Raw genomic sequence first — 15,031 nt, 5'->3', positions numbered from 1 at the left:
GCAGATTAAACTCAAGCAATAAGATGAAGTATGCAGTCATTTAGCACTGTCATGGAAGAGGTATATCCTCCAAAACAGATGGTACCTACAGTATTATACAATCAGCCAATTTCAACCTATCCTGCTTGGCATCCATGTTTCTAATCAGAGAGTTCAAACATTCCATTCAAACAAACTGACACAGATACAACAAAACAAAAGATGATTCATTTTATGAGTCCTAACTGTGGATATTGAGGGCAGGATTCCCAGCAGGAAATGGCAAAACAAGGCTTTGTTCTGAAATTATGCCCCTATTGTTAGACAGATGTGCTGCCTGAGTCCAGCGCTAGCCTAATTTAATATTCAAAAACAAAATATCACTTCTACAGCCCTGAAAGTGTAGCTTTTACCCCGGAGACAGAAAGAAGCAGTCATATGAATTCAATAGGTAGATACCAAGGTTACAACCATCTTAGAAATACCAGAGAGATAATTTTCAGTCCCTTTTTGTCTCACTATAAACAGGGGTGAAAATAGCATTCAACACTTGCTGGTACGGGGCCCAGCTCTGCCCCTCAGAAGGGGTGGGGCCTCAGGCAGAAGCAGCGGGGCTGGGGATAGCATCCCCCAGCCAGCCCATCTGCGCTGCCTGGCCTGCACCGCCTGGGGCTCCAGCAGCGATTTAAAGGGCCCAGGGCTCCAGCCACTGCTGCAGTCACAGCAGCTGGAGCCCCAGGCCCTTTTAAATCGCCAGCCCCAGGTCGGCAGCGCATGGGGGGCAAAAGGGGCAGCAACATTAAAGTGCTGCCACAGCAAAAGACCCTGCTTAAAGCATTACCACGGCAGCATTTTAACGTCGGCTGCATACGGGCCGGTACCGGCGGCCACTTTTTACTGGTATGCCGTACCAGCCCCTCCTGGCTTACTTTCACCCCTGACTACAAAATATAACTCCAACCACACTTCAAAACCAGTTTCAGCACCAGATAATGTATGGTTGAATAAGACACTAGCATGGTATGAAATCATGAGCCTGTGTGTGAATACAGAATACCTAACATAATATCACAACCTAAAATATTCTGTTTGAACAGAACTTGAAGTGTACATATGATATAAAATCAGTTTCACTGGTGCTATGTTGGTCACAGTCTAAACTCAGTATAAAACAATATCACTCTGAAATGTTAAATTGTGCATTTTGCCACTACATATCAAATAAGTTAATCAGTTATATTATGGGGAGAAACAAGGATCCTACTAATTTTGGCTACAGTTATGATGATATCTGGTGTCATATTACATTGTCTAACAGGAATGAGAAAGAGGAGAAGAGATGTATTTAAACAGAGTTCTTGGGGCTAAATTCTCTTCTCAGTGGCATGCACAAGGGCATCCTAATTAAGGTTACCAGTCCCAGTCTTCCCCCAGCTTCCAGACCCAGTCTCTTTAACTAGCCAGTCTCCCAGATCCAAGTCTTAGCCTCCCCTACTACCCCAGCATCCCGTCCCAGTTTCCCTTTCCACCCCACTGCCAGCCTCTGTTCCCGGCCCCTTGTTCCTCTCCCCCACCACTGATCCAACTTTTGTGGTCTCTACCTTCAAATCAGGCAGCTTTCTCCTCCCCACTGCCTGGCCACAGCAGCACGGTCATTTACAGCACAGAAGAGAGAATCTCCCTGATCTTGCCAGGTACTGGACTCAGCATAGCCCAGAGCAGCCAGGAACAGTGATAATTATTAATTGCACAGGCAACCTTAATTCTGGCATTTCCTAACTTTTGAGTCCTTAGCTTTGCAATCTTAATCATGTTCTTTTAGTGTAGTTTTGTGTGTAAATATATATTCTGCCGTTAAAACTTTGTATGATCAGCATGTGACCAGTCACTACATGGCCACATTCCCTGTTTGTTGTTCCCTATTTGTTTTGTCTTTTGACAGTTTAAGCTCTTTAGGCCAGAGCTGTGCCATTTGTTTGCAAAGCACCAAGCAGATTGCAGGTACAAGAGGAAACAGTAACACATACACAAAAAATCTTGTTGTGAAACGATTAAAATGTTTGTGCACACATAACATAGCCATCACAACTCCACAAAAACAAAGAAGTTAAAAGTTGAGCAGCAGTACATACCCTGTACTCCTTTTTTCATTGTTGATTTTGACTCACGTTTTTATTCTTTCCAATCAAATAGCAAGGATAATACATTTAGTAATATTTAGCATGTGGATTGTATTTCTCATCTTAAAAATGTATCACATGCATTATCTTCACAACACCCCTGTGGGGAAGGTAAGTGACTTGTGCAAAACTAGAAACTGAGTCAGTGTCAGGCTTACAGTTCAGGAGTTCATGGTTCCCAGTCCTGTGCTGAGATTACAGGTAAAAATATGTACAAGATTAACTGACATAGCATCTCTTTGCTGAAGCACTGTCATATTTACAAGCCCAGGTGTCCATAGCAATAGGCAGAGTTCCTCATTCAACTAAATGTTAGCAGGTGGGGGACAGAGGTTGTGATACACTTGCACTGTTTTATTGATTTCTTTAATGGACTCCAGATCAGGAGTGAAGCGGCAGCCATAGAGATGAAGCAACTTCAACCTGAAAGAGAGAAAGCAAACCGTTAGGAACAGAATTAAACACAGATGGAAAAAGAATACTTGGCAGCAAAAGCAGAATGAGTCCCTGACACTGTACTGATCTCTTTTAAAGCCGCTCGACTATCTGATCAATCAGGAGTTTGTGAGCCTCTGGAATGACCAATAAAAGTTCATGGTCCTAACTAGGGAGCTCTTCTAGTCTTCCTCACGCCACTCAACCAAAAATATTCGAATGCCAGGAGGTGACAGGAGAAGGATATATTAAGGAGATGCTCTCAAGTAGTTTATTCCCAACATTTACATTACGTTTTGTTAATGTAAAAACTGGGTGGGAGGGCAGGGTTGCAAGCCCTTATATTAAAAGGCTCCCAATAAAATTTTCAGAATTTTATTTTAACATAACATTTTTATATTTTAAACAATAGAATCATAGAATATCAGAGTTGGAAGGGGCCTCAGGAGGTCATCTAGTCCAACCCCCTGCCCAAAGCAGGACCAATCCCCAATTTTTGCCCCAGATCCCAAATGGCCCCCTCAAGGATTGAACTCACAACCCTGGGTTTAGCAGGCCAATGCTCAAACCACTGAGCTATCCCTCCCCCCCAAACGTTTTAAAAAGAATAATTCTCCCTCTCCCGTGCAGTATTAGAAACCTAAACAAACACAAATTTGCAGTGTACAAGAATCAGAAAATGAAATTGACCAGCCTGGGTTTATAAAATTACCAGTCAAGCTATATAAAATACAAAAAGTAAACATCAAGGCCTCAATTCTGCTCTCAGTTACACAAGTGCATCTCCCTAGGTAACTGAGGGCAGAGTGGGACCTATAATGATAAAAGTAAATTAGATTTAATTCTTTTCATTTTTAATAATGTAAGGAGTTAGTGGCAAAAGTCAAGATTGGATGTTTTCTAAAAGACATGCTCTAGTTCCCACAGGAATTAATTCCAGGCTGTCCTATGGCCTGTATTATACAGGAGGTCTGACTAGATGATCACAGCAATCCCGTCCGGCTTTATAATTATGAATATGAAAAAAGCAAATGTTTTGTGTATTAACATACAATAGTGGGTACCATATATATCACAGGGCTCCATTAAACAAGAGTAAAAAGGTTCATAGATTCATAAATATTAAGGTCAGAAGGGACCATTATGATCATCTAGTCTGACCTCCTGCACAATGCAGGCCATCCACTCCTGCAATAAACCTCTCACCTATGTCTCAGCTATTGAAGTCCTCAAATCATGGCTTAAAGACTTCCATGGTCAAGACTAGACGCGATAAATCGATCCCCGCTGGACTGATTGCTGCCCGCTGATCCGGTGGGTAGTGAAGACATACCCTTTAAGGTGCCACCGGCCTCCTTGTTGTTTTTGTGGATACAGACTAATACGGCTACCCCTCTGATACTTGGCTCCAAAATTTAGAGAGAATTAAAAAAAAAAAGAACAGGAAAGTACTGAGAGATATTTTATTAAATGCTTTTTAGATATAAAGGATACAAATTATATTCTCACTTTTCTGAATTTACAATGGTCTGAGAGAAGAATTTGTCGCAGAATGACAACAATTCTCAATTAAAAGGAATACCCTGTGAAGGGGCTTGGAAATTCCAAGCTTCCACATGGGGCATTTCCTTTGAATTTTTCCATCAGTAATGAGTGTGTGCCCTTTTACCCCATTGAAGAACATAAGAATGGCCATACTGGGTCAGACAAATGGTCCATCTAGCTCAGTATCCTGTCTTCCGACAGTGGCCAATGCTGGATGCTTCAGAAGGAATGAACAGAAGAGGTAATCATCAAGTGATCCATCCCCTGTCACCCCTCCCAGCTTCTGCCAAACAGAGGCTAGGGACACTTCAGAGAATGGTTTTGCATTCCTGCTTATCCTGGCTAATAGCTAATAGCTATTGATGGACCTACCCTCCATGAACTTATCTTGCTCTTTTTGAACACTGTTATAGTCTTGGTCTTCACAACATCCTCTGGCAAAGAGTTCCACAGGTTGACTGTGCATTGTGGAAAGTATTTATTTTAACTACGTTCATTTTGTTTAAACCTGCAGCCTATTAATTTCATTTGGTGACCCCTAGTTCTTGTATTATGAGGAGTAAATAACACTTCCTTATTTACTTTCTCCATACCAGTCATGTTTTTATAGACTGCTAGCATATCCCACCTTAGTCGTCTCTTTTCCAAGCTGAAAAGTCTTAGTCTTATTAATCTCTCCTCATATGGAAGCTGTTCCATGCCCTTAATCATTTTTGTTGCCCCTTTTCTGTACCTTTTCCAGTGCCAATATATCTTTTTGAGATGAAGTAACCAGACCTGCAAGCAGTATTCAATATGTGGGTGTACCATGGATTTATATAGAGGCAATATGATATTTTCTGTCTTATCATCATTCCCTTTCCTATTGATTCCCAACATTGTTAGCTTTTTTGACTGCCGCTGCATATTGACAAGGATAATGACTCCAAGATGTCTTTCTTGAGTTGTAACAGCTAATTTAGACCATCATTTTATATGTATAGTTGGGATTATGTTTTCCCATGTGCATTACTTTGTATTTATCAACATTGAATTTAATCTGCCCTTTTGTTAACCAGGCACCCAGTTTAGTGAGATCCCTTTGTAACTCTTCACAGTCTGCTTTGGACTTAACTATCTTGAGTAATTTTGTATCATCTGCAGATTTTACCACCTCACTCTTTACCTCTTTTTCCAGATCATTTATGTATACATTGAACAGCACTGGTCCCAGTTCAGACTCCTGGGCGACACCACTGTTTACCTCTCTCCATTCTGAAAACTGAATTTTTTACCTACTTTGTTTCCTACCAGTTATCGATCCATGAGAGGACCTTCCCTATTATCCCATAATAGCTCACTTTGCTTAAGAGCCTTTTGTGAGGGACCTCGTCAAAGCCTTTCTGAAAATCTAAGTACGCTATATCCACTGGATCACCCTTGTCCATATGTTTGTTGACCCCCTCAAGGAATTCTAGTAGATTGGTAAGGCATGATTTCCCTTTACAAAAACCATTGACTCTTCCCCAACAAATCGTGTTCATCTATAGATCTGATAATTCTGTTCTTTAGTTTAAACCAATTTGCCCGGTACTGAAGTCAGGCTTACTGGCCTGTAATTGCTGGGATCACCTCTGGAGCTTTTTTAACAACTGGCGTCACCTTAGCTATCCCCCAGTCATCATCTGGTACAGAAGCAGATTTAAATGATAGGTTACATTCCAGAGTTAGAAGTTCTGAAGGAATTCAAATGTGAAATTGCAGAACTCTTGGGTGAATACCATCTGGTCCTGGTGACTTATTGCTGTTTAATTTATCATTTTGTTCCAAAACCTCCTCTAATGACACCTCAATCTGGGACAGATCCTCAGATTTGTCACCTAAAAAGAATGGCTCAGGTTTGAGAATCCCCCTCACATCCTCAGCCATGAAGACCGATTCAAATAATTCATTTAGTTTCTCCGCAATGGCCTTATCTTCCTTGAGTGCTCCCTTAGCATCTTGATCATCCAGTGGCCCCACTGGTTGTTTAGTAGGCTTCCTGCTTCTGATGTACTTAAAAAAAATGCTGTTAATTTTTGAGTCTTTGGCTAGCAGTTCTTCAAATTCTTTTCTGGCCTTTCTAAATATATTTTTAGACTTCACTTGCCAGAGTTTACGCTCCTTTCTATTTTCCTCAATATGATTTAACTTCCACTTTTTAAAGTGTATGCCTCTAACTACTTTTTATCTTGTTGTTTAGCCATGCTGGCACTTTTTCGGCCCTCTTACTGTGGTTTTTTTTTTATTTGGGTATATCTGTAGCTTTCACCCTCAAACTTGCAGAATTCAGAAAGATCTGCAGGAAATATATGCTTTTGCGAAGAGATCCTTTGTCTTTCCACTGTCATCTGGCCTGGCTAGCTTCTGGAAAACACACATCTAGGATTCATCCTGCCAAGACCTCTTATGGACCATACTGTGGAGGTCATTGGATTGCCTCTCAAGAGAGTTCTGATCTGTGGAGAGAAAACTGAAAATAGGAGGACATTGCCTATTGACTTACCACCTACTATTTCCTCCTCCACAGGCAAAAATGAAACCTAAATTAAACCAAAATTCTCCTCTCCAATCTGAAGCATGAATCTCCTCCATGTTGTACACACATTCTTTCTGCAACCAAACCAAACTGCTACCAAACTCAGCAAAAGAACTACAAACAGAATGACTGCATAAAATACCAGGGAAAATAACTTAAGTTTGTCCTTTAGTGCACTTCCTTCTCTGTTACTAGCAAACACTTCTTCCTCATGACCTCAAAACCACACTGGAACGAAAACCAGCTGTACTGTGTTGTACTGGACTAACATACCTATGTAATTTAATCAGAATGATTAAGAACTGCATTTGAAACTGCTTCCGTATACAGCATTTGAAACTTACTGTACCTTAAAATAAGAGCAGAATGAGGATCTAGGTAAAATTCTTGCTGAGATTTTTACACTGAACATATACTATACTGAAAAAAGGACAGTTCCTTCTCAACAGGGCCGTACTTTTGTTCTATATTAAAATGTACCCTAACAATTTCTACTGTGTCCATATGCCTGGTTACATCTAAATGCTGCAAAATGTAGAATACCTGCAACTTGAGTACTCTAGGCCTAAACAATTCTTTGGCACTCCCAATTCAGGACAGAAAAAGTTCCCTTCAAAACAGCAAATAATTATTTCCTTGTGTTTACAAGGAAACAGTGTTGGTACAATATGGGGAGAAAAGGAAAGAACAGGAATGTGATTATGGTATCTCTCAAGAATCTTCTCAATGAGGAAGTGTTAAAGGAGTTTCATCTGTTCTTTTACACCAAAGAAGATTAAAAGGTTACAAGACTCAGAACAGCAAAGTAAGACAAACCAAATAAGATTTCCAAAGCTGTAAAACTACACTAATTCTTCTGGAATGTAATATAGAACCACATACTCATGGCATGTAAATTAAGGCGTGAGATGCTCACATAGTTCTTTAACAAATGAGCTGGAAAAATCTTTCAGTATTTCTACCATTTTAAGAGATCCTCCTTTCCCATCAAGGCCCATAAAGGCCTTTTATATTTTTACACTATAAATGTTTTATAAATGGTAGAATAAAGAATGCATGTCATTGATAAAGGATTGGATAGAAAAAATAAAAATGTGAACTCTGTTGGGGGTGCCATTTCTTTTTAACAGACAGGTTTTATCTCAAAATGCAGTGAATTTCTTACTACTAGGTTCTTCCTGTACTCCCCGCCAATAATAACTATGAAATAAAGCTGGTGTTCTTGTGCCCCCCCCCGCCATTCCATGAATGAAGTGAATATTCCCTCTAAAGTTTATACATTAACCTGGCAGATATAGGTGTTAAGCATAATGTTCTAGAACTGGAGAACACTTAACTATTTTCAACAAATATTAGTTCAAATATTTACATATATTTGCTTAGACTTTGCACACACCCTGTTACCACAAATATTCTGGCAAAGATGATACTGATACTCATGTTTGCTTAAACAGTGAATTTTAAGTGAATACTGAACAATTTACACAGAAAGCAAATTTAGACTCTGTACACAGGAGTAGTTGGAATGGAAATATGATCCTATTCTACAAAAACAACTGAGCCCTGGTCTACACTAGGACTTTAGGTCGAATTTAGCAGCGTTAAATCGATGTAAACCTGCACCCGTCCACACAATGAAGCCCTTTATTTCGACTTAAAGGGCTCTTAAAATCGATTTCCTTACTCCACCCCTGACAAGTGGATTAGCGCTTAAATCAACGTTGCCGGCTCGAATTTGGGGTACTGTGGACACAATTCGATGGTATTGGCCTCCGGGAGCTATCCCAGAGTGCTCCATTATGACCGCTCTGGACAGCACTCTCAACTCAGATGCACTGGCCAGGTAGACAGGAAAAGAACCGTGAACTTTTGAATCTCATTTCCTGTTTGGCCAGCGTGGCAAGCTCCAGGTGACCATGCAAAGCTCATCAGCACAGGTGACCATGATGGAGTCCCAGAATCGCAAAAGAGCTCCAGCATGGACCGAACGGGAGGTACGGGATCTGATCGCTGTTTGGGGAGAGGAATCCGTGCTATCAGAACTCCGTTCCAGTTTTCGAAATGCCAAAACCTTTGTCAAAATCTCCCAGGGCATGAAGGACAGAGGCCATAACAGGGACCCGAAGCAGTGCCGCGTGAAACTGAAGGAGCTGAGGAAAGCCTACCAGAAAACCAGAGAGGCGAACAGCCGCTCTGGGTCAGAGCCCCAAACATGCCGCTTCTATGATGAGCTGCATGCCATTTTAGGGGGTTCAGCCACCACTACCCCAGCCGTGTTGTTTGACTCCTTCAATGGAGATGGAGGCAATACGGAAGCAGGTTTTGGGGACGAAGAAGATGATGAGGAGGAGGAGTTTGTAGATAGCTCACAGCAAGCAAGCGGAGAAACCGGTTTTCCCGACAGCCAGGAACTGTTTCTCACCCTAGACCTGGAGCCAGTACCCCCCGAACCCACCCAAGGCTGCCTCATGGACCCAGCAGGCGGAGAAGGGACCTCTGGTGAGTGTACCTTTTAAAATACTATACATGGTTTAAAAGCAAGCATGTGAAAGGATTACTTTGCCCTGGCATTTGCGGTTCTCCTAGATGTAGTCCTAAAGCCTTTGCAAAAGGTTTCTGGGGAGGGCAGCCTTATTGCGTCCTTCATGGTAGGACACTTTACCACTCCAGGCCAGTAACACGTACTTGGGAATCATTGTAGAACAAAGCATTGCAGTGTATGTTTGCTGGCATTCAAACAACATCCGTTCTTTATCTCTCTGTGTTATCCTCAGGAGAGTGAGATATAATTCATGGTCACCTGGTTGAAATAGAGTGCTTTTCTTCAGGGGACACTCAGAGGAGCCCATTCCTGCTGGGCTGTTTGCCTGTGGCTAAACAGAAATGTTCCCCGCTGTTAGCCACAGGGAGGGGGGAAGGTTGAGGGGGTAGTCACGCGGTGGGAGGAGGCAAAATGCGACCTTGTAACGAAAGCACATGTGCTATGTATGTAATGTTAACAGCAAGGTTTACCCTGAAAGAGTGTAGCGACTGTTTTATAAAATGTGTCTTTTTAAATACCGCTGTCCCTTTTTTTTTCTCCACCAGCTGCATGTGTTTCAATGATCACAGGATCTTCTCCTTCCCAGAGGCTAGTGAAGCTTAGAAAGAAAAAAAAACGCACTCGCGATGAAATGTTCTCCGAGCTCATGCTGTCCTCCCACACTGACAGAGCACAGACGAATGTGTGGAGGCAAATAATGTCAGAGTGCAGGAAAGCACAAAATGACCGGGAGGAGAGGTGGCGGGCTGAAGAGAGTAAGTGGCGGGCTGAAGAGAGTAAGTGGCGGGCTGAAGACAGGGCTGAAGCTCAAATGTGGCGGCAGCGTGATGAGAGGAGGCAGGATTCAATGCTGAGGCTGCTGCAGGACCAAACCAGTATGCTCCAGTGTATGGTTGAGCTGCAGCAAAGGCAGCTGGAGCACAGACTGCCACTGCAGCCCCTCTGTAACCAACCGCCCTCCTCCCCAAGTTCCATAGCCTCCACACCCAGACGCCCAAGAACGCGGTGGGGGGGCCTCCGGCCAACCAGCCACTCCACCACAGAGGATTGCCCCAAAAAAAGAAGGCTGTCATTCAATAAATTTTAAAGTTGTAAACTTTTAAAGTGCTGTGCTTAAAGTGCTGTGTGGCATTTTCCTTCCCTCCTCCACCACCCCTCCTGGGCTACCTTGGTAGTCATCCCCCTATTTGTGTGATGAATGAATAAAGAATGCATGAATGTGAAGCAACAATGACTTTATTGCCTCTGCAAGCGGTGATTGAAGGGAGGAGGGGCGGGTGGTTAGCTTACAGGGAAGTACAGTGAACCAAGGGGCGGGGGGTTTCATCAAGGAGAAACAAACAGAACTTTCACACCGTAGCCTGGCCAGTCATGAAACTGGTTTTCAAAGCTTCTCTGATGCGTACTGCGCCCTCCTGTGCTCTTCTAACCGCCCTGGTGTCTGGCTGCGCATAACCAGCAGCCAGGCGATTTGCCTCAACCTCCCACCCCGCCATAAACGTCTCCCCCTTACTCTCACAGATATTGTGGAGCACACAGCAAGCAGTAATAACAGTGGGAATATTGGTTTCGCTGAGGTCTAAGCGAGTCAGTAAACTGCGCCAGCGCGCCTTTAAACGTCCAAATGCACATTCTACCACCATTCTGCACTTGCTCAGCCTGTAGTTGAACAGCTCCTGACTACTGTCCAGGCTGCCTGTGTACGGCTTCATGAGCCATGGCATTAAGGGGTAGGCTGGGTCCCCAAGGATACATATTGGCATTTCAACATCCCCAACAGTTATTTTCTGGTCTGGGAATAAAGTCCCTTCCTGCAGCTTTTGAAACAGACCAGAGTTCCTGAAGATGCGAGCATCATGCACCTTTCCTGGCCATCCCACGTTGATGTTGGTGAAACGTCCCTTGTGATCCACCAGAGCTTGCAGCACTATCGAAAAGTACCCCTTGCGGTTTATGTACTCAGCAGCTTGGTTCTCCGGTGCCAAGATAGGGATATGGGTTCCGTCTATAGCCCCACCACAGTTAGGGAAACCCATTGCAGCAAAGCCATCCACTATGACCTGCACATTTCCCAGGGTCACTACCCTTGATATCAGCAGATCTTTGATTGCGTGGGCTACTTGCATCACAGCAGCCCCCACAGTAGATTTGCCCACTCCAAATTGATTCCCAACTGACCGGTAGCTGTCTGGCGTTGCAAGCTTCCACAGGGCTATCGCCACTCGCTTCTCAACTGTGAGGGCTGCTCTCATCTTGGTATTCATGTGCCTCAGGGCAGGGGAAAGCAAGTCACAAAGTTCCATGAAAGTGCCCTTACGCATGCGAAAGTTTCGCAGCCACTGGGAATCGTCCCAGACCTGCAACACTATGCGGTCCCACCAGTCTGTGCTTGTTTCCCGAGCCCAGAATCGGCGTTCCACAGCATGAACCTGCCCCATTAGCACCATGATGCATGCATTGGCAGGGCCCATGCTTTCAGAGAAATCTGTGTCCATGTCCTGATCACTCACGTGACCGCGCTGACGTCGCCTCCTCGCCCGGTATCGCTTTGCCAGGTTCTGGTGCTGCATATACTGCTGGATAATGCGTGTGGTGTTTAATGTGCTCCTAATTGCCAAAGTGAGCTGAGCGGCCTCCATGCTTGCCTTGGTATGGCGTCCGCACAGAAAAAAGGCGCGGAACGATTGTCTGCCGTTGCTCTGACAGAGGGAGGGGCGACTGACGACACGGCTTACAGGGTTGGCTTCAGGGAGCTAAAATCAACAAAGGGGGTGTCTTTACATCAAGGAGTATTTCAGGCAGGACTTCACGGAGGGTTCCAATAAGAAATGGTGCACCTAAGTTATCGTTCTTATTGGAACAAGGAGGTTAGCCTGGCCTCTGATTGATACATGGCTAGATTTACCTCACTGCACCTTCTCTGTGAGTGACTGCAGTGTGACCTAGAGGAATGAGTCCCCTAGACAGGGGAGGAGGCAAATGAGTACAAAACAAATCTGGTCTATTTCTTGTTTTGACCTACTCCATCTATCTTTTACATCTTTGGCTGGCAGCAGACGGTGCAGAAGGACTGCATGCCATCCACATCTCATGGCTGCTCGGCAGAAGATGGTACAGTACGACTGCTAGCCATCCTCATCTCTTGCCTGCCTGGCATAAGATGGTACAATATGACTACTAGCAATCCTCATCTCTTGCCTGCCTGGCAGAAGATGGTACAGTACGACTGCTAGCAGTCCGTATCGCCTGCCCGCTCACCATAAGACGGTTCAATAGGACTGACTGCAGAACTAAAGAGAATGACCTGGTCAAGTCACTCCAAATTTAGTCCTTGCGCCCATGTCTGCCCAGGCGCTCCCAGCCGACGTGGCCAGGAGCACCTCGGACATGACGATGACGACTACCAATCGTATTGCACCGTCTGCTGCCAGAAGGCAATGGGTTGCTGCTACTGTGCAGCAAAGCCGTACCGCGTCTGCCAGCACCCAGGAGACATAGGGTTACCTGAGCGGGCTCCATGCTTGCCGTGGTATGGCGTCTGCACAGGTAACTCAGGAAAAAAGGCACGAAACGATTGTCTGCCCTTGCTTTCACGGAGGGAGGGAGGGAGGGAACGGGGGCCTGACGATATGTACCCAGAACCACCCGCGACAATGTTTTAGCCCCATCAGGCATTGGGATCTCAACCCAGAATTCCAATGGGCAGCGGAGACTGCGGGAACTGTGGGATAGCTACCCACAGTGCAACACTCCGGAAGTCGACTCTAGCCTCGGTACTGTGGAAGCGCTCCACCGAGTTAATGCACTTAATGCACTTAGAGCATTTTCTGTGGGGACACACACACTCGAATATATAAAACCGATTTCTAAAAAACCGGCTTCTATAAATTCGACCTTATTCCGTAGTGTAGACATACCCTGAGTTTCAAGACCCATATATAACAGTTCTCCACTGACTTGGTTACTATACAGTTAGAATTTTAACACAGACAGGAGCAGAGCCTAACCCAGTGTTTTAACGGGGTTGTGAAACTGTGCTAAGGCTTTTGGACATGTCCATATTGTAACCTCTGTTGTATTCTAACTACATGAAATTTAACAAGTTATAGCCAGCTCTGCTTGTCCAGTTATTTTTGTAGTATAGACTGGCCATCATAATTACTCAGTCACAGAACTGAATCATAACAGGTTATATGATTATATATGTCCAATCAAAACTAAGACAGCTCAAATTTCAAAAACTCACAATGGTCTCGTTTATATACACACTACAAACCAATTATTATTTGCAGTGACAACATAGCAAATAATTCTGAATAATAATAAATTTAAGAACAATGAAAGTTCTTTGCAGACAATCCAAAAACAAAAGCAGCTACATTTGTTAATTAAACAATACACTATGAAGCAATCACAGAGCTGAGTTTGGTTTTTGTTTTTAATAAACCTTTTCTTTTAAACTTTGGCTATAATAAGAAAAGTGACGGTAAATGAGACTTGGAGACACATTTATTCTGTTCTCTATGGCTTCCACAGCAAAGCAACGGAGTTTTCAAGTCCAGGTTTTGTAAACGCCAGCTCCGAAAACTCACCACAGCATCTAAAGATCAACCTGTGTCCCTTTTCCTACCTCTTACATCAAAGATTTTGCAATCAAAGTGCCACCCACCCACATCAACAGGTGGGGGACATTGATGGGGCAGGCGCTGAAAAGGGGACAGTCCTAATAGCAAGGGAGGGAGGCATTTGCCAAGGGACAATAGGTAACTCCTCTCCCTGGGACTTTCTGGCACCCATTGGCCAGCTGGGAGAGAGGGGTGTTGTTTGGCCAGCATTCCTCACTCCCAGGATTTGGCACAGTTCAGGGGCCATGTGGAGCCTGAGATCCTTGCAGGCACAAGTGCCTACCTGCGTATAACTCACTGCAGGATCAGGATCATGTTTTGATCATGGTTAGTAACTCAGGAAAGGTACAGGTTTTTAAGACAGAAGTCACTTAAAACTGCAGCCCCACTTTAAAGATATACTAAAATTCTGAAGTGACTATCACCTCAGTTTCACCTCTCCAGGTGTGACACTTTCATTATACACTATAAACACAACATCAGAGCTTGCTTTCTTTCTTTCACCAGCGATGTAAAGATTAGTATCACTTTGTTCTGTATTTCCATGGTTAATTATATCAGCTCATATCTATAGTGAGAAAGCTGGGTCACTTGCACCTATTCTGAGGCCTGGTCTACACTATGAGTTTATATTGAATTTAGCAGCGTTAAATCAAATTAACCCTGCACCCGTCCACACAACGAAGCCATTTTTTCCAACATAAAGGGCTCTTAAAATCGATTTCTGTACTCCTCCCCGACGAGGGGATTAGCACTGAAATCGACATCACCGTTTTGAATTAGGGTTAGTGTGGATACAATTCAACAGTATTGGCCTCCGGGAGCTATTTAAAAGGTAAAAGTGCACCATTGTGACCGCTCTGGACAGCACTCTGAACTTGGATGCACTGGTCAGGTGTACAGGAAAAGACCCGGGAACTTCTGAATCTCATTTCCTGTTTGGCCAGGCGAGCTCATCAGCACATGTGACCATGCAGTCCCAGAATCGAAAAAGAGCTGCAGCATGGACCGAACGGGAGGTACTGGATCTGATCGCTATATGGGGAGACGAATCCGTGCTATCAGAACTACATTCCAAAAGACGATATGCCAAAACATTTCAAAAAATTTCCAAGGCCATGATAGACAGAGGCTACAGCAGGGACGCAACACAGTGCCGCGTGAAACA

At 43.9% G+C, this 15,031-nt stretch overlaps 1 protein-coding gene across 1 annotated transcript in view; it reads right to left on the bottom strand.

Annotated features, from left to right (window-relative positions):
- Positions 1-2,016: 2,016 nt before the first annotated feature.
- Positions 2,017-15,031, bottom strand: part of LOC311520862 (uncharacterized protein) — a 113,255-nt gene continuing 100,240 nt past the window's right edge. Inside the window, exon 14 of the mRNA XM_084628731.1 lies at positions 2,017-2,582. Within this exon, the coding sequence (XP_084484857.1) occupies positions 2,465-2,582 (118 nt within the window). The 3' untranslated portion in view covers positions 2,017-2,464. The remainder of the gene's footprint in view (positions 2,583-15,031) is intronic.

The sequence above is a fragment of the Lepidochelys olivacea genome, assembly GCF_965140295.1.
Source record: "Lepidochelys olivacea isolate rLepOli2 genome assembly, chromosome: 5".
Taxonomy (NCBI): Eukaryota; Metazoa; Chordata; order Testudines; family Cheloniidae; genus Lepidochelys; species Lepidochelys olivacea.
Note: the sequence above shows the minus strand (reverse complement) of the source record. Positions and strands in the feature narration are given on the sequence as shown.